At 36.5% G+C, this 24,067-nt stretch overlaps 1 protein-coding gene across 3 annotated transcripts in view; it reads left to right on the forward strand.

Annotated features, from left to right (window-relative positions):
* The window catches only part of LDAH (lipid droplet associated hydrolase), a 104,539-nt gene that overhangs the window by 54,888 nt on the left and 25,584 nt on the right, over window positions 1-24,067 (forward strand). For 2 of the 3 annotated variants that reach the window (XR_014018444.1, XM_081263994.1), the window contains exon 5: window positions 20,846-21,080. The exons of the other annotated variant lie outside the window; for it this stretch is intronic. Coding sequence is in view for 1 of the 2 variants with exons in the window: in XM_081263994.1 (XP_081120120.1) it covers window positions 20,846-21,080 (235 nt within the window). In the remaining variant the exon portion in view is untranslated. The remainder of the gene's footprint in view (window positions 1-20,845; window positions 21,081-24,067) is intronic. 3 annotated transcript variants of the gene reach the window in all.

Below are 24,067 nucleotides of genomic sequence, written 5' to 3' on the forward strand. Positions count from 1 at the left end.
TAAATTCACATTACATGAGGACTGAGAATTGACCATTAGCTATAGTGATATAGAGGTGGCTTTGAGAGACTTGAAAGATTAGGTCTGCTTTATTTTTCTTTTTTCTCCCAGAGTATTGTGAGAAATTTAACAAGATATAAGAACGAGCTCAGTTGGTATTACTTAAAATCATTGTCTTCTGTTACAAAATGATCAACTGCTCCTCAGGTGCTAGTGACCACTTAGAATTAGGCTTCTTTTTTTAATTTTTCAGATGTACACTGACACTTTGAAGAACCTGAGGTATTGCAGTACAGAGGGCACTTGCAGCCTCGGAAGCCCTCCCCTTTTTCCTCAGGCACCCCTCAAGTTATACCACGCCCTATCCTTACTGGCCCCAGTTGGTGGCTTCCAAGAGATGACTCCAGGAATTGCCCTGGAGATCTCCCCTGGTGAAGTCTGTGGCCACAGAACACAGCCCCCTCCCACCCCCCACCCAGGACTAGAGAAGTTGGTGGCCTCAGACCCCTGTTTGTTGATGCCACCAACACCTCCCAGCCCAAGGCTACCTGGGACTTACACCAGCATTTTTGATTGATAAACCAGTAGTCTGTCCTATTTATACGCCAAGTATTCTTGAGGACCAGTGACAGTGCCTCCAGGATGTCAGGAATGCTGTCCAGTCCTGTCAGGGAAGGCAGGTCTTCCAAGCTCTGTAGCAGCCGAGAGCTCTGAGTTGAGAGAGGCAGTGGCAGGACCGGGTTATCGCCACCAGGAGGGATGCTGACCTCATGAAGCTGGACACATCTTTAATTTTTCCCTCAACTGAATAAAACAGATCCTACTCTTGAAACAGGCTACTGGGAATAGGTGTACTTTCTGTAGTTGCTTGGGCCTTACCTTTGGCCTCTGAGTTAACTATGTTGCCGAGTTGTAGTCTCTCTCCTGGGGCCTTACTGTCCTAACTGATGGATTTACTTTTTTCCATATAAAATGCAGCTAGAAAGCTATACTGTGTGCCTTCCAGTTGATATCTAAGAAGTTGAGAGTGTTCTGTGACAGCTTCTATGGCAGAAATCCTTCACTGTCTGGTGCTTTGGGCTGAGTATATGCCTCTGACTATGGGACTCTCCATTTTGTCACTCTCTTGGTCGAAAAGTTTGTGTTTCTTGGTCAACATCATCATCCTTTCATGTTCTGTATAGCTTTGCCATTGGGAATCATGAAAAAGGCCACAGTAGTTAATGTGAGAATTTTGTAGCTATAGATGTGAGAGGGGGTGTGCAGTTGTCATCATTCACTGAATTCTGAGTCTACAGAGAACACTGTCTCCATGAGAGATTATTAGGCTACAAAGCAGCTTGTAAAGAATAATCTTCAGTGAACCTATGAAATTGATATTTTCTGAGTGAACTCTGAATCAGAAAGACTCAAAATAAAGTGGATTCCAAGAGATCTCAAGCTGAGAGAAGAGCATTTTGCATTCAAAATTAAGGAAATGTAAAGTACATAAAATGATAAAAGCTGGAGGAGAATGAGGATGTAGAAAAATTTTTTGAAAGTTTCAAATATTTGTGTAATCATAAGTTATATAAAGATCTCTGCAAATATGCAAGCAGTCTTGGTAATTAGCAATCTTGGTGTGTAGATTAAATACTTGAAAGGACTTTTTACATTCAGATAATTAAAATGTAGTAAAATTTCTGCCCCAGGAGATCTGAGTATCGTTCAAATGAATGGAAAATGGTAAAAGTAATATGTTTCTTGAATACCATAATAACCAGAACATATTGAAACAGCATAATTTTTGTTCCAGTAATCAATAGTTGAAAGATTTAATGCTTTATTTCTTAGAAGATGGGCTTAGTTATTTCTGAGGCAAAATGATTCGAGATACTTGTAAAGACAGCCCATGTTTAACAATAATGATAGTTATTCGTTCAAACATAAGAAATTTTATCTCCAAACAATAACTATTACAAAGAAATTCTTGTGTATAGCATATTTAATGGTTAATGACATGGGTTCTGAAGTTCAGGACTCATCTTTGTTACTTCATAGCTGAACCTCAGGTTTCTCATCTATGAAAAAAAAGGAAACTTTAGAGGGTTGTTGTTTTTATTAAATAGGATAACAAGTATAACAAATAAGATGATCATAAGTGTAGAGTATTAATGTAGTGCCTAGAGAATATTAAATAATCATTATTACTGTCTTTCTAAGTACTTCCCTACTGTGGAGTATATTCCTATCTTACATATGAAATTTTAAAGACAGAATATAATATCTCAAAAAGCAAGCTCTCAGTGATTAAAATATAATGGCATTTGCAGCTTATAAACTGCATACTTATTAAATAAGCCAAATAGACTTGTGTTTTCAGTCTGATACTAAGGAGAGGAATACCTGACCGTATGAGGAGAAGAGGTAAACTGGGATTATTTCTAGATCTAGACTTTGACTGTTAGCAACTTTGTCTTTGATGGCTGTCTGAATTATGTTATATGTTTGTTAAGACATGCTTTAACACTGTTGGCAATCATTTAAGAAGAAAAACTGTGTGCTACATTTTCAGCCTGTAGAGTGGGAAACAGGGCCTTTACTGAAGCAGGCAATCCAACCTAATAAATAAATAGGTACGATAGCAGTGATGCTGTTCTTTTGAAGAGGTTGAGGTACAATTTGTTGTGGCTTCACTTGGTCCTAACATATAGGCATTGTTTTTCTCCCAGGAAAATGGATGCCTCTATAATAAGCTAACTATACAGTGAAGTTTATAAAGGATTTTTTTTCAGTTTATTTTGCCTTTTTAAAAAATTTTATGTAATGAAACATACATACAAACTACACTGTAACATCATACTCTTTACCTTATGGCCACACCTCAAGTTGTTTCTTACCTTCCATTCTGAAGAATGATTAATAATAGTAATAAATTCAAGAAATACGAGCACCAGAATATTGTCACTAATCCCCATAAGTCTATCCAATATAAAAAGTCCCAATGTGCATATTTACTTTCCTGTACTGTTGAAGACATTGTTGTGCTTCATTATCAAAAGTTGACTGTGGCAGATTTCTAATGAGAATGTGAAATATGTGAAAATGTTTTCTTAGAATAGAATAAATTGGCCAGCCTAGAAGTTCTTTTTTTATGAGACAGTAATATAAGAAAATATTTTGTCATGTACAAAGATTTGGAAACCTTCTCTGCACAGCTGTGTTACAAAATTAGGTATACTTCCTTGACCTGAGTGATTTTTTTTTTATTTTTGCTAGTAGGTTTCTATATAAAAAATAAAGGAATTTCATATTACTTTGACTTATACTATAAAATTTAGACTATAAATTTTATTGAAATTATCATTATGATATTTAAGAAAAGTATAAGTTTCACCTAACAGGTTATAATTGTTGTTCTACAAAGGCAAGAGAGGAAAACTATCGAAAACTTATTAGTTGTGATAAACAGTCTTTGGTTTTGTATTTTTGCGAGGCAATGAGGCATTCAGAGTACATATTAGAACTTCCTTATTGTTTTGGTCCATTCCTATGATTTCAGAGTGCACTTTAATTCTCAATTTGTTATTGATATAGATCAACCAGATATAGCCCTGTGGTTGCTCATGTATGTTTAGTTTCGCTTGCATGCAGTTTTGTTTAACATGGGTCACAGTAAAGGATCATTTATAAAAGTAATGGATTTCTTCCTGTTTCTGCCAGCTGATTTGATCAGTCTAAAGTTCCTTATGTATTATTGGTTACATAACTAACATGGAATCTGTGTGGTACATTTTTTAGTTTGACAGTAACTGAATTATCCATCTATATTCTCTAAATCTTTGAGGACATTTTCATAAACATAATAAGGAAGCCCTTCATTTTGAAGTGAATCAACTCAAAATTAAAATGAGGAATGAGTTACCATACCAGACTAAATGATCAGACTTCTTGGCAAACAGATTGTTTTAATTAATTGATTATACTGGATAACTATTTGCCAAGTGGAAAAAAAAAACAAGAATATTAATTTCTAACTTTCCTATGTAAAATGTTTGTAATATGTTTTAGCATATTATCTGCATTCAGAAATAGAGTATAACAGTATATAATTTAGTTTTACTTTCCTAATAAAGAATTTTATAGTACCTAAGAGTTCTGGTTTTGAATATCTTCTCTAGAAAGCAGGTTTTCTCTACATTGTAGCCAGCACTTATCTTTCCTCTTATTGATAATAGCCATTCTAACAGAAATGAGGTGGTATCTCATTGTGCTTTAATATTGCATTTCATTGATGATTAATGAAGTTGAGCATTTTCTTATGTATCTGTTGGCTGTTGGTGTGTCTTTTTGAGAAGTATCTATTCAGGTCCTGTGCCCATTTTTAATCCACTGCTAACATCGTATCCAATGATGAGAGTTACTTGTTTCTTGCTTTTGACTTGTTTGAATTTCTTATGTATTTTGGATATTAACCCCTTGTCAGATGTGTGATTTGTAAATATTTTCTTATATTTGGTAAATTGTCTCTCCATTCTGTTGATTATTTCCTTGTTTGATGTAATCCCATTTAATAATCCCATTTGTCTCTTTTTGTTTTCGTTGTCTCTTTGGGGATCATATTCAAAAAATCATTGTTTACACAATTTCACAGAACTGAAAACCTTATGTTTTCTTCTAGTAGTTTTACAATTTTATGTCTTTTATGTTTTACAGTTTTGCATATATTGCAGGATAAGGGTTTAATTTCATTCTTCTGCATGAGCATATCTGTTTTCTCCAACATTATTTATTGAAGAGACTGTTCTTTTTCCATTGTGTGTTCTTAGCACCTTTCTTGAAAATCAATTGACTGTAAATGTGTAGAGGGTGCTATATTTTGTTCTGTTTGTCTATGTGTCTATTTTTCATGCCAGTATCTGGCTGTTTTGATTACTAGAGCTTTGTAGTGTTTGGGTTTTTTTTTTTTTGTTTTGTTTTGTTTTGTTTTGTTTTCTTTTGCAGTGCTTGCCATCAAACCCAGGGCCTCACACATGCTTGGCAAGTGCTCTGCCAACTAAACCTCTGGCTCATGTAGTATATTTTTGAAGTCAGGTAGTTGATGCTTCCAGCTTCAATCTTTTTGTTCAAGATTATTTTGGCTATTTGTATCTAAAATCTGTGCATATTTTAGAGTAGTTATATTTCTGTGAAAATGTCATTGAAGTTTTGATAGGAATTACATTGAATCTGTAGATTGCTTTAGGTAGTATATATTTTAACAATATTAATTTTTTCAATCCATGAACACAGAGTAACATCTTTCAATTTATTTGCATCTTCCTCAGTTTCTTTCATCAGTGTTTTATCATTTTCAGTCTACAGGTCTTTTGCCTCCTTGGTTAAGTTTATTCTAAAGTATTTTATTAGTTTATTTTTCATAAGCTTTTATAACTGAAATTATTCTCTTGATTTCTTCTCTGGGTAGTTGTTAGTGTATAGAAATGGTACTGATTTTTGTATCCTAAAACTTTACAGAATTTGTTTATTCTTGGTGGAGTCATTAGGTTTCTTTCTATATAAGATCATTTCATCTGCAAACAGGAACAATTTAATTTCTTTTTTCCCCCTAATTTTAGTGCCTTTCATTTCTTTCTCCTGTTCGTTTTGGCTGCAACTACTATTATTATGTTAAGTAGAAGCAGTGAGAGTGGGCATCTTTGTCTCACTCCTGATGTCGAGGAAAAATTTAACTTTTCACCATTGAATATGATGTTAGCAGTAGGCTTGTCATGGATGGCCTTGGTATGAGATGCATTCCTTCTATACCTAATTTGTTGATGAGAGTTTCTATCATGAAAAAATGTTGAATTTTGTCAGATGCTTTTTCTCCATCTTACTAAGATGATCATGTGAAGATGATCATCTTACTAAGATGATCAGGGTTTGTCACGTTTACAGATTTGCATATATTTTATATCATTCTATTCAAAAAATAGTAAGAAAGAAGAAAAAATAACCTAGACATAGTAGTGCACACCTTGATCCCAGCCACTTGGGAGGATGGAGTCAAGAGAATCACAAGTATGAGGCCAGCATCAGCAACTTAGTAAGATCCTGACTCAAAATAAAAGATAAAAGTGTCCAAGGAGGTTATGCAGCCATGACTGAGAGATGAGTGTTAAGCCTCTTAGGCATTGGGACTGTTTGTCAGCCAAGTTGATGGTATACATTTCCTAGTGTTTATAAAGGATGGATCACATTAGGCATATTTGGAAGAATTTATTTTATACTGAGTCACTAGTTGTATAGTGCTATTTGTGATTGAATTCTTCTGTGGAAGGGAAGAGGATCTGAAGAAGCTGTATGCCATCAATGATGATGACAAACATTGTCTTGTTGAAAAGAATGTATACCACTGTGACTTTGGAAGAGGTTTTTATGATTTTAGCATATTAATACATCATTCAAAGTATCTGTCAGGAGAAGGTTTATGTTCCTGTTTGTGACAGACTGCCAGTTGTCACCTCACCACATAATGTCCAAATAAATTGAGGTTTAAAGAATCAGACACGCTTGAATGGAGCCAACATGGCGGCGGGCGCAGAGAGATCAAGTCCCTGACCTCTTCAGCTGTGCAGGCATAGGGAGTGGTAAATAACCTAAATCTGTTTGCTCAGGATCACTAGGCAATGCTGAGCTGACGTGGATCTGGGGCGAACAGTCTGGGCCTCTCAGAACACACACTGAGCCCGGATTGGCTGAATTCAAGCTCCCGTTCGCCTGCTTCCCGCAGACAAACAGCTGTGACTCAGCACTAATCCATCTGGCTGAAACACCTGGTCAGCCCTTCTGATCCTACGGAGGTAAATGCCTACCGAGCCTTCATAGGTAGTGGCCACAGGTTTGAAACGGGGCTTGGGAGAGACAGTAAGGACCCACCCGTTGCATTGGTTGCCCGGCAAAGGGAAACGAACTGTCACCATTTGCAAGAGATACCACCATGGCAGAGAACTGACGTCATCAGACTGGGGCGGAGGAGATAAGTTCATTGAAACCTGCGGCTACAGGTGTGTAATTCCCTAGCCTTCCCTCTCCACACATCGGGGAAACCTTAAGGGCCCCTCCCAGCTCTCCCGTAAGGGCCCCTCCCAGCTCTCCCGTGAGCACGATAGCCAGACCGAGGGAATCAGAGGTGGTGCGGGACCCGCGTCACGGAACTACCACTCCCACCAGTGCTGACAGCTGAGATCTCTTGCACCAGCTACCGGAGGCGTGGCTACCGGAGGGCAAGTAAAATTCGCGGAGGATTCTCTGCCCCAAGCTCTACAAACTTAGGGTCTGAGGGAATGGCAAACTGGAAGAGTGTGCCCAGTCGTTCATGAAAACAGGGCTCCCGGGAGCAGCAGACCTGGCGTGTAGCCAGTATTGTGGTGAGCGGCACCCGTGAGAGGGCCTGGCTAGAGGAAAAGTGGGAAGTGACTAGACACAAGAGGAGGCACTAGGCACTCAGGATTGGAGACTCGCCCAGTCTGGGAGGAGCTGCTGCACAGTGATTGGTACCTGCGTATTGACAGGAGAAACTTGGCCTGGTGGGCACAGCGCCACCTACTGGAAGAGAAGTTAATCAAACTCTAAGACTGCATTTATTAGTTGTTTTATTTTCTTTTTTTCTTTTCTCTCTTTTTTTTTTTTTGATTTGGGTTTTTCTTTCATTTTCATTTTTCTTTCTTGTTGTTTTTTTAAATTTTTTTTTACAATTTTTTTAATTATTTTTCTTCTAATTTTAATTTTTTTTATTATTTTTTTTAAATTTTTTTTCTTTTTTTATTTCCTATTTTTTTTCTTCTTTTGTCTTTTCATTTCTTTTCAATTATCTTATCCCCCCTTCCTTGAATTCTACCTGCTTACTCTCATTCTCTTTAGTGACTTCTTACCTTCCCTTCTAATACCTTTCCTCCCAAGCATCTAATAAATTTATACGAGTAAACAGTAATTCATCAGTCAAACAGAACAAGAAGTAACATGAGCAGCTTCAAAAAGCAAGGAAGAAAACGAGTACAAACAATGCAGGACAGCCTAAATATTCAGGAGGACCTAGAGTCATCAGAAAAATGGTCATATAAAGAACTCAAGGAACACCTCAGACAGATGGAATGGAACCTTAAAGAGGATACAAGACAGCAAATTCAAGCAGCGAAAGAACACATTGAGAATGAATTACATAAACAGATAAAAGAAGAAGTTAAGCATCTCTATCAGGAGATAGAGATTATAAAAAATAAACAATAATTCTAGAAATGAAGGAAACGATAAACCAAATTAAAAACTCAATTGAGAGTATCACTAACAGAGTGGAGCAAGTAGAAGCCAGAACATCAGATAATGAAGACAAAATATATCATCTTGAAAAGAGTCTAGCCAACTCAGATAGGCTGGTAAAAAATCACGAGAAAAACACCCAAGAGTTATGGGATAACATAAAAAAACCAAACTTACGAGTCATCGGGATAGAAGAAAGTACAGAGATTCAAACCAAGGGAATGAGTAACCTGCTGAATGAAATAATTACAGAAAACTTTCCAGAAATAAAAAAGGAAACAGATATACAAATTGAAGATGCAAACAGGACACCGAGCACACAAAATCACAGTAGACCAACGCCAAGACACATTTTTATGAAGATATCCAATATACAGAACAAAGAGAAAATATTAAAAGCTACAAGAGAAAGGAGACGGATTACATTCAGGGGTAAACAAATAAGGTTAACAACGGATTTTTCATCACAGACACTGAAAGCAAGAAGGTCATGGAACAATGTATTTCAAACACTGAAAGACAATGGATGCCAACCAAGAATTCTGTATCCAGCAAAATTAAGCTTCAGGTATGACAACGAAATAAAAATCTTTCATGATAAACAAAAGTTAAAAGAATTTGCAGCCAGAAAACCAGCATGCCAAAGCATTTTGAGCAAAACACTACATGAGGAACAAATGAAAAACAATAACCAAACCATCAGTGGGAAGTGACTCAGTAAAGACAGAGGGCGAGGGGAAAGATAATCATGGAGAAACAAACTAAATTTTTTTTAAAAAGGATAAATAATCAAACATGGATGGAAGTACAAACCATATATCAATAGTAACTCTAAACGCTAATGGCTTAAACTCTCCAAGAAAGCGACATAGGCTGGTAACATGGATTAAAAAAACAAATCCAACAATATGCTGCCTCCAGGAGACACATCTGATTGGAAAAGACATACACAGGCTCAAGGTAAAAGGTTGGGAAAAAATATACCACGCACACGGTCCTCATAAGCAAGCAGGGGTGGCCATTCTCATATCGAATAAAATCGACTTCAAGACTAAGTTAATCAAAAGGGATAAGGAAGGACATTATATACTGTTAAAAGGAACTATTCACCAATAAGACATAACAATTATCAATATTTATGCACCAAATAATGGTGCTGCGACATTCATAAACCAAATTCTCCTCAAGTTCAAGAATCAAATAGACCACAACACAATAATTATGGGTGACTTCAACACACCTCTGTCACCATTGGACAGATCCTCCAAACAAAAGTTGAATAAAGAAACTATAGAACTCAATATCACAATCAATAACCTAGACTTAACTGACATATATAGAATATATCAAACATCATCAAATGGATATACTTTTTTCTCAGCAGCACATGGATCCTTCTCAAAAATAGACCATATATTATGCCATAGGGCAACCCTCAGTAAATATAAAGGGGTGGAGATAATACCATGCATTTTATCTGATCATAATGGAATGAAACTGGAAATCAATGATAAAAGAAGGAAGGAAAAATCCTACATCACATGGAAAATGAACAATATGTTACTGAATGATCAATGGGTTACAGAAGACATAAAGGAGGAAATCAAAAAATTCTTAGAGATAAATGAAAATACAGACACAACATATCGGAATCTATGGGACACAATGAAAGCAGTTTTAAGAGGAAAATTCATCGCCTGGTGGTCATTCCTCAAAAAAAGAAAAAACCAACAAATAAATGAGCTCACACTTCATCTCAAAGCCCTAGAAAAGGAAGAGCAAAACAACAGCAAATGTAGCACAAGGCAAAAATAATTAAAATCAGAGTGGAAATCAATGAAATTGAAACAAAAGAAACTATTGAAAAAATTAACAAAACTAAAAGTTGGTTCTTCGAAAAAATAAATAAGATCGACAGACCTTTAGCCATGCTAACGAAGAGAAGAAGAGAGAGAACTCAAATAACTAACATACGGGATGGCAATATCACAACAGATGCTACAGAAATACAGAAGACAATTAGAAATTATTTTGACAACCTGTATTCCAATAAAATAGAAGATAGTGAAGACATCGATAAATTTCTTAAGTCATATGATTTGCCCAGACTGAGTCAGGAGGATACACACAATTTGAACAGATCAATATCAATGGATGAAATTGAAGAAGCCATCAAAAGACTACCAACCAAGAAAAGCCCAGGACTGGATGGGTATACAGCGGAGTTTTACAAAACCTTTAAAGAAGAATTAATACCAATACTTTTCAAGTTATTTCAGGAAATAGAAAAAGAGGGAGCTCTTCCAAATTCATTCTATGAGGCCAACATCACCCTAATTCTGAAACCAGACAAAGACACCTCAAAGAAAGAAAACTACAGACCAATATCTCTAATGAACGTAGATGCAAAAATCCTCAATAAAATTCTGGCGGATCGAATACAAAAACACATCAAAAAAATTGTGCACCATGATCAAGTAGGATTCATCCCTGGGATGCAAGGACGGTTCAATATACGGAAATCAATAAATGTTATTCACCACATCAATAGACTTAAAGATAAGAACCATATGATCATCTCGATAGACGCAGAGAAAGCATTCGACAAAGTACAGCATCCCTTTATGTTCAAAACATTAGAAAAACTAGGGATAACAGGAACTTACCTCGACATTGTAAAAGCTATCTATGCTAAGCCTCAGGCTAGCATCATTCTGAATGGACAAAAGTTAAAGGCATTCCCTCTAAAATCTGGAACAAGACAGGGATGCCCTCTATCACCACTTCTATTCAATATAGTTCTCGAAACACTGGCCAGAGCAATTAGACAGACGAAAGAAATTAAAGGCATAAAAATAGGAAAAGAAGAACTTCAATTATCACTATTTGCAGATGACATGATTCTGTACCTAGAAGACCCAAAAGGGTCTACAAAGAAACTACTAGAACTAATAAATGAATTCAGCAAAGTGGCAGGATATAAAATCAACACGCATAAATCAAAGGCATTTCTGTATATCAGCGACAAAACTTCTGAAACGGAAATGAGGAAAAACACTCCATTCACAATATCCTCAAAAAAAATAAAATACTTGGGAATCAACCTAACAAAAGAGGTGAAAGACCTATACAATGAAAACTACAGAACCCTAAAGAGAGAAGTAGAAGAAGATCTTAGAAGATGGAAAAATATACCCTGTTCATGGATAGGCAGAACTAACATTATCAAAATGGCGATATTACCCAAAGTTCTCTATAGGTTTAATGCAATGCCAATCAAAATCCCAACGGCATTTCTTGTAGAAATAGATAAAGCAATCATGAAATTCATATGGAAAAATAAAAGACCCAGAATAGCAAAAAGCAATTCTAAGCAGGAAGTGTGAATCAGGTGGTATAGCGATACCAGATTTCAAACTATATTACAGAGCAATAGTGACAAAAACAGCATGGTACTGGTACCGTAACAGGCGGGTGGACCAATGGTATAGAATAGAGGACACAGAGACTAATCCACAAAGTTACAACTATCTTATATTTGATAAAGGGGCTAAAAGCATGCAATGGAGGAAGGATAGCATCTTCAACAAATGGTGTTGGGAAAACTGGAAATCCATATGCAACAAAATGAAACTGAATCCCTTTCTCTCGCCATGCACAAAAGTTAACTCAAAATGGATCAAGGAGCTTGATATCAAATCAGAGACTCTGCGTCTGATAGAAGAAAAAGTTGACTCCGATCTACATATTGTGGGGTCTGGCTCCAAATTCCTTAATAGGACACCCATAGCACAAGAGTTAATAACAAGAATCAGCAAATGGGACTTACTTAAACTAAAAAGTTTTTTCTCAGCAAGAGAAACAATAAGAGAGGTAAATAGGGAGCCTACATCCTGGGAACAAATTTTTACTCCTCACACTTCAGATAGAGCCCTAATATCCAGAGTATACAAAGAACTCAAAAAATTAGACAATAAGATAACAAATAACCCAATCAACAAATGGGTCAAGGACCTGAACAGACACTTCTCAGAGGAGGACATACAATCAATCAACACGTACATGAAAAAATGCTCACCATCTCTAGCAGTCAGAGAAATGCAAATCAATACCACCCTAAGATACCATCTCACTCCAGTAAAATTGGCAGCCATTATGAAGTCAAACAACAACAAGTGCTGGCGAGGATGTGGAGAAAAGGGTACACTTGTACATTGCTGGTGGGACTGCAAATTGGTGCGGCCAATTTGGAAAGCAGTATGGAGATTCCTGGGAAAGCTGGGAATGGAACCACCATTTGACTCAGCTATTGCCCTTCTCGGACTATTCCCTGAAGACCTTAAAAGAGCATGCTACAGGGATACTGCCACATCGATGTTCATAGCAGCACAATTCACAATAGCTAGACTGTGGAACCAACCCAGATGCCCTTCAATAGATGAATGGATAAAAAAAAATGTGGCATCTATACACAATGGAGTACTATGCAGCAATAAAAAATGACAAAATCATAGAATTTGCAGGGAAATGGATGGCACTAGAGCAGATTATGCTTAGTGAAGCTAGACAATCCCTAAAAAACAAATACCAAATGTCTTCTTTGATATAATGAGAGCAACTATGAACAGAGCAGGGAGGAAGAGCAGGAAGAAAAGATTAACATTAAACAGAGACATGAGATGGGAGGGAAAGGGAGAGAAAAGGGAAATTGCATGGAAATGAAGGGAGTCCCTCATTGCTATACAAAATTACATATAAGAGGTTGTGAGGGGAATGGGAAAATAAACAAGGAATGAAATGAATTACAGTAGATGGGGTAGAGAGAGAAGATGGGAAGGGAGGGGAGGGGGGATAGTAGGGGATAGGATCTATAGGTAGCAGAATACAACAATTACTAATAGGGCATTATGTAAAATTGTGGATGTGTAACCGACGTGATTCTGCAATCTGCATTTGGGGTAAAATTGGGGGTTCATAACCCACTTCAGTCTAATGTATGAAATATGATATGTCAAGAGCTTTGTAATGTTGTGAACAACCAATAAAAAAAATAAAAAAAAGAATCAGACACACTAAAAGCACACCCTTCAGAAGGAAGCATGTTCAGTCATTATGTATAAGCCTTTCATGATATTTATATAATGTTCTCATATACTATTTTGCTTTCAAAAATGTCCCGTGCCTTAATTTTATTTACATGCTTAAAATTTTAATTAATAAAATCATTAATGCAGTTTTACCTTTTAATAAACACAAATATTTCAAGTTATCACCGGTCTAGAAATCATATTAATAGTGGATTCACATAGATAAATCCAGATGATGGCTTTGAACAGTTAAAAACCATGTTTAAATGAATAGTTTCGTTACTATTAAATGGTTGTACAAAATGAAAAAAAAAAAAATGGCCAGGGATGAAGCCCAGAGGTACAGTGCCATAAATGCAGTCTCCAGTACTGTGAAAAAAAGAAGAAAGAAAGAGGGGAGGCAAAGGAAGAGGAAAAAGAAAGAAAGAGGAGAAAGAATAAAAAATAATAATATGGGAGTGTGAAAAACTTAAAGTGCAGAATAAGGTTTGAGATTTACATCTTAGATTTAGACCTCAAATATAAGCAATGACTTTAGATGGAAATGCATCTAATGTACTAAATTATATTAAAAGACAAATATGAGATTTTATGGAGAAATCCAACTATATCCTATAAACATAAGGTGATAGCAATGTAGAAAGTAGAAGAATAGAAAAGGATGTATCTTGCAAATTCTCACCAAAAGAAAACTGTTAACATTAAATAAAATAAACCCTAAGGAGAAAACATTCCTAGAAATGAAGAGTCACTTCATATTCATAAAATATTTTGAAAGTGGTAACATCATCACTACTGGTAGTACATAAATTAAAGTATAATAGCAGGATATTATAAATAAATTTATGCCATAAGTTGTAAATTTAAATAAAATGGATAAATCTATAAAAAAAGATAACACCAAAACAGGTGCAAGAAGACTATTAAAGAAATTAAATAAATCCGTAGTCAAAACTCTTTCTAAAAATAAAATTCGAAGCCCAGATGCTTCACTGGTGAGTTCCACCAAATATTCAGAAAATAAACAATTTTGTTATTTTACTAAATATTCAGGATAATGGAAAAGGGAGTCATGCTTCCTCACTTAGTTTTTTCAAAATAGCAAAATTTTTGTATCCAAAACCTAGAAAAAAATAATATGAGAAAGGAAATCTACAGAACAGGCTTACTCATTAATGTACAAAAATCTTATACAAAATATTAGGAAACCAAATATAGTAACATTCATAAAACTAGTACAATGACCAGCGTATGTTTATCTCAAGAGTGGAAGTTTACTTTCACATTAGAAAGTCAGTATGGTAGTTTATCACGTTAATAAATGAAAGTGGAAAAATCACATTATCATCTCCAGATATACAGAAAAAGCATTTGATGAAACTAACATCCATTTAGGATTTCAAAAAGTAATTTTCAAATTGGGAATAGAGGAAAAAAAATTATAATCTGACAATTCTAAATCTAATTTACTGGCTAATTCAAGTGATGATGCTGAAAATTTTTCCTTTGAGATTGAGAATAAGAATTATTCCAAGGGCTGGGGCTGGGGCTCAGTGGCAGAGTGCTTGCCTAGCATGCATGAGGCACTGGGCTCGATCCTCAGCACCACATTAAAAAAAAATAAAATAAAATAAAGGCATTCTGTATCTACAACTACAAAAATAAAAATAAAAAAGAATTATTCCGTTCAGTATTTTACTTAAGGTTTGGGCCAATCAGTAAGTAAAAGAAATAAAAGACACGGATTTTAAAGGAAGAAACAACATTGTCATTATTTGTGGATGATATGGGTGTGTACTTAGAAAATCCAAGAGATCTCCAAACAAGTTATTAGATCTAGAAAGACACTTGAGTAAGTATGCTTGACACAAATTCAGCATGTAAATATTATTTGTCTTATATCACCAACCACCATTTAGGAAGTGAAACTTTTGGATACCCTTAAAATAATCTTAAAATAAATAATAAAATCTTGAAAACCTAACAAAAGTGGAGCAGGATGACTATAGGTCCTTGTCTAAAATGTCTTTTACAGACATTAAGGAAGATTTACAGTAGAGGGAGAACTGTCCTGTGTTCATGTACTAGAAAACTCAGGTATTACTGAATTTAGGATAGACAGTCCCAACCAGAATCACAAGAAGCTTGTAGAATTTGGATAGCCACTGCTGAAGTGTTCACAAATATGCAGAGAGCCAGAAATATCTAAGGCATTCGCGCGCGCGCGCGCGCGCGTGTGTGTGTGTGTGTGTGTGTGTGTGAGAGAGAGAGAGAGAGAGAGAGACACTAGGAATTAAATCCAGGTCCTTGTGCATGCTGAGCAAGCACTCCACTGCTGAGCTACATCCCCAACCCTTTTTTAAGTTTCATTTTGAACAGGGTCTTGCTAAGTTACCTAGACTGGCCTCAACTTTGCAGTCCTCTGCTTCAACCTCTAGAGTAGCTGTGGTTACAGGTGCATACCACCACACTGGACTCCATGGCATTCTTGAAGAAGATGATGAAATAAACTTACCCTACCAACTGTCAAAATATATATGAAGCTTTAGTAAATATGACATTGTGATCTTGGCACAGAGTTAGAATAACTAGGCTAGTGGGACAAATTAAACATCCCTAACTTGGGTCCATTCACACATATACAGGATTTACAACATGAGTATCATTCAGAAAAGCAAGGAAAGGTCAGCCTTTGCAGTTAATCGTGCTAGGACAATTGGGTTTCCATATGGTAAAATATTAAATGAGACCCATATTTCATAGCATACGTGGAAATAAGTTTCAGGTTGATTATGGACCTAAATGTGAAAGGCAAAACCATCAGGCTTTTCAAGATATTGCTCAGGAATATTGGCTGCCCGGGACTCTGCAGCAACTGTAAACTGGCTGACCTGGCTTCCTTACCAGATCTTGTTCCTGTAGCTCCAGGTGGGACTGACAAACCAGGACACAGCCACAGTTGAGAAGTCAGCTTCATAGTTTTCTTTGTTGCTGCCTCAGCTGCTAGCAAGAAATCTACTCCCTGGCCTATAGGGAAAGCTCTTCCTGCAGGATGGAGAGGTAGCCTCCTTAGCCCTTCACCTAGGAGCCCTCAGCAGGGTAGTGAGAAGCCCTTCCTTTTTCTACCAGCTACGTCTTCACATAAACCACCCGTTTGAAATCCATCAAGTCTTTTGAAGTCCAACAGAACATCTATAGCACTTTCAAGAATAAAAGGACTCATAATATTAAAATTAACTTAAAGAGATAGAACTCTGAATTTGAAGGTGGAAAATAAGTGGTTGTTTATAGCACTACCCTGAGTACAGAAAGATTTTTCATTCTTTTTTCCTCTCAGACTCTTCACGCACGCTGTTAAGTATCCAAGTAAAATATCAGATCCTTAAGTTGTACTGTTAACATTAGATAATATAATATCACACTTTCTGTGTGAGCTCCAGACATATACTAAGGTAACTATACTTTAAAAAACAGAAGAGAGAAGTGTAATATTTTATAAATGTGGTGGTGTTCTAGAGTTCCTCTTGATCTACATCTTCTTCAATGTTTAGTATTATTAGACTTCTTAAATTTTGCCAGTCTGAACGGCATAGGGTACAACTCTAAAAGTGACAGCAGTCAACATGAATTTGAGCTATTGATAGCAGTCCTGAAAAAATAAATATCTTTGGACAACAGGCAAAGGTGAAATAGTGGTATAACCACTGTACCTCAATGTAACAGTGGGAAGATTTCTGCTCCAGAGCTCTGGAGACCTGGAAAGCTGCTGTGTTCATTGCTTATAGTTCCTGTACCTGAAAATGACTAGTTATGATGGTTGTGCTATATACTCTGCTTATCTGTGTCCTCAGTATCGTAGTGATTACCAGTGAATCAGGAATGTTGTATCCCTTTGTTATGCTAGAAGGGGAAAAAGAAATTGATCAGCCATTAGAAAAGTGCTGGCTTTCCAGAGCTGATCTTTCCTTCTCTGTGTTGGAATGCCCTGAGTTGGAGTTTATGATGAAAGTGGCATCCAGAATGAGCAATTTCTTAAGCCCAAGACAATTCAGGCAACTGGCTCTGATTTGTGGCTTTTGGAGTCTGTCATTGCTGACTTACTGAAGCCTATGACATCTCCATCACAAGTACCCATTGCATGCCGCATGAAGCATTTATGAATCATAGTTCAATCAATCCAGCACCCCCTCTTCTGCTCTTTACTTGAGAAGATGCCAGAGTAGCAAAATCTCGCTTTCATATTCTGACTGAAATCCTGCATTTATTCCAAAAACACATTAGAAGCATTTGCACTGCATTATTGTCAATCTAACATTTAAAAACTGTCTGAAAATGTTGCTTCCTCCTCCCAAAAATGTTTTTCACTCATCATCAAGGTCATACAGGTGTTCAAGGAACAATATGTTCTTATTATGTGATAGAGGAGGAAATCCAGTGGAGGTCAGATTATTATAACCAAAAAAAGAAATAGCTAAAATATCTCAATTCTTGTTGAGAGAAAAGGAAAAAGTCTACAGGAAATAGCTGAGCACTTAGCTGAGTGATATGACCAAGGAAAAACAAGAAATATGGCTGGAAAGAAAAAAGTCCTCCACAGTTTTGACCCTCAAGGCCCTGTTTTCTATTAAAGAGATACATGAAGGCAGAATCACAGGGAATATCTTATAGGATTCGACATTTGGGCATTGCCATCAAACAGGCTACTATGAAAAAGGCCTGTGTACAGCAGCAGATGAAAAAGACATGAAATCCACCTTTACTCTCAGGGACTACGGGAGAAGCATTTACTTCTTTCAGAAGGAGGAGTGTAGGGCTGGGGTGGTGGCTCAATGGTAGAGCGCTGGCCTAGCACATGTGAGGCCCTAGGTTCAATCCTCAGCACCATATAAAGATAAATAAAATAAAGATATTGTTTCCAACTACAACTAAAAAATAATTATTTAAAAAAAGAAGGAGGAGTGTAAATGCATAACAGAATTGGTAAATGAAATCTCTGATATCTGATATCAAAGGCACCAGATCACAACTGAAGCTAAATATAGCCAAAGGTTTAAACCTACATTGTAGGTAACACTAATTTATTAAAGAAACATTCTATTTTTTAAATTTTTTATTTATTTATTTGTTCTAATCAGTTATACAAGACAGCAGAATGCTCTTCGATTCATTTTACACAGATGGAGCACAATTTATCACTTCTGTGGTTATACACAAAGTAGGATCACACCATTGGTGCAATCATACATGTATCTAGAGTAATGATGTCTGTCTCGTTCCACCATCTTTCCTACTCCCATCTCCCCTCCCCTCCCCACCTTCCTCTCTGCTCAATCCAAAATTCTTCCACTCATCCCATGCCCCCCCATTATGGATTAGCATCCACTTATTAGAAAAAACATTCAGCCTTTGGTTTTGGGGGATTGGCTTACTTCGCTTAGCATGATATTCTCCAACTCTGTCCATTTACCTGCAAATGCCATAATTTTATTCTCTTTTATCGCTGAGTAATATTCCATTGTGTATATATACTACAGTTTCTTTATCTATTCATCTGTTTAAGGGCATCTAGGTTGGTTCCTTAGTTTGGCTGTTGTTAATTGTGCTGCTATAAACATTGATGTGGCTGCGTCACTGTAGTATGCTGTTTTTAAGTCCTTTAGGTATAAACTGAGGAGTGGGATAGCTGGGTCAAATGATGGTTTCATTCCAGGTTTTTTTAAGGAATCTCCATACTACTTTCCAGATTGGTTGCACCAATTTGCAGTCCCACCAACAATGTATGAGTGTGCTTTTCCCCCCACATCCTCACCAATACTTATTGTTATTTGTATTCTTGATAATTGCCATTCTGACTAGAGTAAGATTAAATCTTAGAGTAGTTTTGATTTGCATTTCTCTTATTACTAGAGATGTTGAACATTTTTTCATATATTTGTTGATCAATTGTGTATCTTATTCTGAGAAGTATCTGTTCTTTTCCTTAGCCCATTTATTGATTGGGTTGTTTGTTTTTTGTTTTTGATGTTAAGTTTTTTGAGTTCTTCATATATCCTGGAGATTAGTGCTCTATCTGATGTGTGTGTGGTAGAAATTTGCTCCCATTCTGTAGACTCTCTCTTTACTTCATTGATTGTTTCTTTTGCTGAGAAGCTTTTTAGTTTGAATCCATTCCATTTATTGATTCTTGATTTTGTTTATTTGCGCTTTAGGAGCCTTATTAAGGAAGTCAGGGCCTAATCCAACATGATGGAGATTTGGGCCTACTTTTTCTTCTATTAGGCATAGGGTTTCTGGTCTAATTCCTAGGTCCTTGATCCACTTTTAGTTGAGTTAAAAAACATTTTAAATGAAAAACTAGTATCTTCATGATTTGGGGTTAGAGAAGAATTTCTTAAATAAGACACAGGATAATGAGTATTAAAAAGAAAAAATATCTGAACCCAATATAAAAATGGGCAAAGGACTTGAATAGATATTTCTTCAAAGAAAACATACCAGTGGCCACTCAGGTATATGAAAAGGTACTTGACATTGCTAATCATCGGGGACATGCCAACTAAAACCACAATGCTATATCAACTAACACATGTTAGGATGACTATTTTAAAGCACAAGATTATAAGTGTTGGTGAAGATGTAGGGAAATTGAAATCTTTGTACATTGGACACACTGTTGGTGGGCATGTGCTACTGCTGGGTAATAACTGGTACAAATACTTTGGTCAGATGTTCTCTCTGATATGTGGATGCTAACACACAAGGGTGGGGTAGATGTTCAGTGGATTAGATAAAAGGGAATGAAGGGAAGTGAGGGAAGAAATAGGAAAGACAGTGGAATGAATCTGACTAACTTTCCTATGTACATATATGAATACACCACAGTGAATCTCCACATCATACACATTCATGAGACTGGTATCCTAATTAGATTAAGATATTCTCCACATTTGTATAAATATGTCAACATTGACTCTACTGTCATGTATAACTAAAAAGGCAAATAAAAAATAAAATTTTACGGAAGGCACCAAAAAAAAATTGGAATTGTCTCCTAAGCAGAATATATGCATGCCATACCATATGACATCAAGATAATAGAGCCAACCAAAATACAGGCACCCCTGCACCAAGAGACATGAACAAAAATGTTAATAGGACTTCTGCTTTCCAGGTCCATGTGTAAGAGTTTAGAAGTTGCTACTCCATCCTAACAAGTGAAAAGCCAAACAAACTGAATAATCAACTCCAAATCCCCCCTCCCTGAAAATTAACCCCAACATCCCAAGAGACATCCTTAGATCCTGTCCAAACTGGTTATGAATTGAGAGGGAAAGCAATAGGTGGGGGTTCTTCTCAATCTGAAGGGGAGTCTAATCATATTCTAATCTAGTCATTTGTCATTATTGTGTAGAGAAACAATAAAGGAATGAGTTATCCCTTAAGAAAACCTCTCATCAAAGTGTGTTTGTTTATTTTAGGTCATTCACACCTTTCTGCTATTCCCAACCATTGAGCGAATGGCTGAGTCACCCAATGGCAGGATTGCCACTCCATTTCTGTGCTGGTTTCGATATGCTCTCTATGTCACTGGCTACTTATTACTTAAACCATGTCCTGAGAAAATCAAGTCCTTGATAATCAGAATGGGCCTTCAAGTAATGAACCTGAAGACTGAATTTTTACAGACGAATATATTACAACCGTTCTGCCTTGGTAAGCACATTTTAAAAGGTATATGTTATTGTTGAATAAGGAAATATTTACACATAAATCTTAGGCAGAGGATGAATATCAAGCAAGCAGTTGTTTGTTGGATTCCCCCCCCCCAAAGGTTTAAAACCAGAGATAAATAAATTAGAAACAGGAGTGAGTGAAGGGAGTTCTGTAATGCAAATGGGTAGAAAAGCCTCATCAAACTTTAATTTTACCTATGCTTCTGATTCTCCAGTCTCGAAGCAGTTCTGTGTGTAGTGCGTAGCATGTGTTGAGTCCTCCTAGGAGCCCAGGGTTTGCCTTGTTGGTTTAGTGTTTTGCAAAAACAGCCTAAGAAAACCAGGCCCACTATTCCAGTGGAGTAGACAGGTTATGCTTTTATTTTCCTCCATTAAATCTTGTTGTGGGAGCTTAAATTCTAAAAGGATTAATCATCACACCACAGTGTTCAGAGCCAGGTAGTGTGTCTTTCACTGTAGCTGCTGCAGTTGTCTTTTTGCCCTAGTTGATGGTAAAGGCAGGACTCCTGAAAAAAGTTTAGCATCATCTCCTGTGTTGAGAATGCCACAGAATCACATGCACAGTGATTAACTAACCACGGTCCCTGTCCAGCTGTGCAGCTACACTTAATATGTGAGGTGTTTTCCAAATATGTATCTATCAACAGTCATCACAGATACAAGGCTTAATATATATTCTATATTTGTGGATTTTTTTCTCTCCTCTCTCCAACTCCCATTCTTTATTATAGCCTTAACATAGTAGTGACAAAAAGATGAGAGAGGGAGAGGGAAAGCAAGGCTGGGGATAGTCATAGAAACTGCCAGAGGTTGAAGTTGGAGATGTCCCTTAAAGAAGACTCTCTGGTCTAACTCCTCACCTTTTGCTCCTGTTTACAGACAAGGGGTTGTATGGTGTGTGGGAACAGCACTGCCTGGGACCAGAAACCCTCAGATGTTCTCTCTGATATGTGGATGCTAACACACACACAAACTGGGTCAGCCTAGACTGAATCTGTGGCCTCAATTTAGTCACTTTCCCTCTTTGGTTCTGTTGTTGATCAAATTAAGAATTACACTAGGTGATCTCTCAGGGCCAGTTCATCTTTGGAAATTATTTGAGACCAAATGGAAAGCAACATTTGAAATTCTGGCAAACGTATGTGAAATTTTCTATATGTTCTTCAATAAGATCATCTTAATTCCCCTTAAGATTCCTCTCCTCCTACCCCCAGCATTTTTTTTGGTACCAAAAGTATTTCAGATATATGAGGTTTTTGGATTTGGGGAAATATTTGCATAGACTGTACAGGTTGAGCATTCCTGATCCAAAAATTCAAAATCTATAACTCTCCCAAATCTGAAACTTCTATGCTCAAAGTTTCATATTTCATATTTTCAGATCAGTAATGTGCCTTGTAATAAAAATCCAAACAATCCACTTAGAAAACGGATTAAAGACATGAACATACATTTTACTAAAGAGGTTATTCAGATGCCAAGTAAGCACATGAGAAGTTATTCAACGTCATTAGTCATTATGAAAATGCAAATTAAGATCACAATGAAATATCATTATATACCTATCAGAAGAGTTGAAATGAAAAATAGCAACAGCAGACTCCAGTGAGGATGCAGCAAGATTGAATCACTCGTACTCTGCTTCTATAATATAAAATTATATACTACTTAGGGAAAAAACAGCTTGTTTCTTAAAACACTAAATGTGCAACTACCATTGAACCTAGCAATTGCATTTACAGACATTCATCCCTGATGAATGAGAATTATGTTTACACAAAGACCATAATAACCCAAAACTGGAAACAACCTGATGTCTGTAACAAAGCTAAACAAAGTCTGATGTAGCCATACCACAGAAAGCTACTCAACAATAAAAAGGAACTAGCTCTTAACACACACACAAATGTGTAATCTGTCTCTAGAGTATTATGTTTAGTGGGGGAAAAATCCCCAAATTTACATAGGTATTTACATAGGTATGACTCCATGTAATAACATTCAGAAAATTATAAAATTACAGATTTGGAAAATAAATTAATGGTTGCCAAGTGTTAAGGATGGAAAGAGGGCAAGGATGGAAATGAGCAGGTTTATAAAAGGGCAACAAGAGAGATCCTTGCAGTGATGGAATTATTTTTTTTTATTTTGACTGTATAAGTGTCAGTGTCTTTGTTGTAATACTATACTGTAGTGTTGCAAGATGTAATCTTTAGGGGAAACTGAGTAAAGGGTACATATATTTCTCAAAACTTGCATGTGACTCTAAAATTATCTTAAATAAGAATTAAATTAAAAATAAAAGCATTCACCAGACCTGGTGGCACATGCCTATAATCCCAGAAGTTCAGGAGGCTAAGGCAGGAGGATTATGGGTTCAAAGCCAGCCTCAGCAACTTAGTGAGGTCCTAAGCAAGACCCTGTCTCTAAATAAATTTTTTTAAAAAGGAGGGGGCCTGGGGATGTGGCTTAGTGATTAAACACCAGGTTCAATCCCCAGTACCAAAAACTAAATAAAAATAAAAGTATTCTTCAGCTGGGGACTTCATTTTCCTCCCTAGGATAGGTGTTTTCTTCATTCTGACTGCCTAAATTAGGTGTTCTTTATCCTTGAGACACGAGAAGGTTGAGGACCCACAGCCCTAGGACTAAGAGCACATTCCAAGGCAGCTACCATGCTTTCCTTATGCCTCCTTGGAAATATTTTCTAAGCCCAAATTAGGACATGGGATATAAGAAATGTGTATTTGTTTCTTTATTTACAAATGAAAAGTCTAGGTAAAATGAATTACAATTATATACTTATGAATATATTATACATATAACATATAGTCAAATACTTATTTTTTATTTAAAAAGGTGTTGATAAAAAGGTATTTTTCCAAGTTATAAATGCCTGTTAGAGAAGCAGGCCCCAAAAACTACACTTGAAAGAAAGGAGTCTTCCTTTTAACTGCAGTGATTGAC

This window comes from Spermophilus citellus, assembly GCF_964194105.1.
Source record: "Spermophilus citellus genome assembly, chromosome: 13".
Lineage (NCBI taxonomy): Eukaryota > Metazoa > Chordata > Mammalia > Rodentia > Sciuridae > Spermophilus > Spermophilus citellus.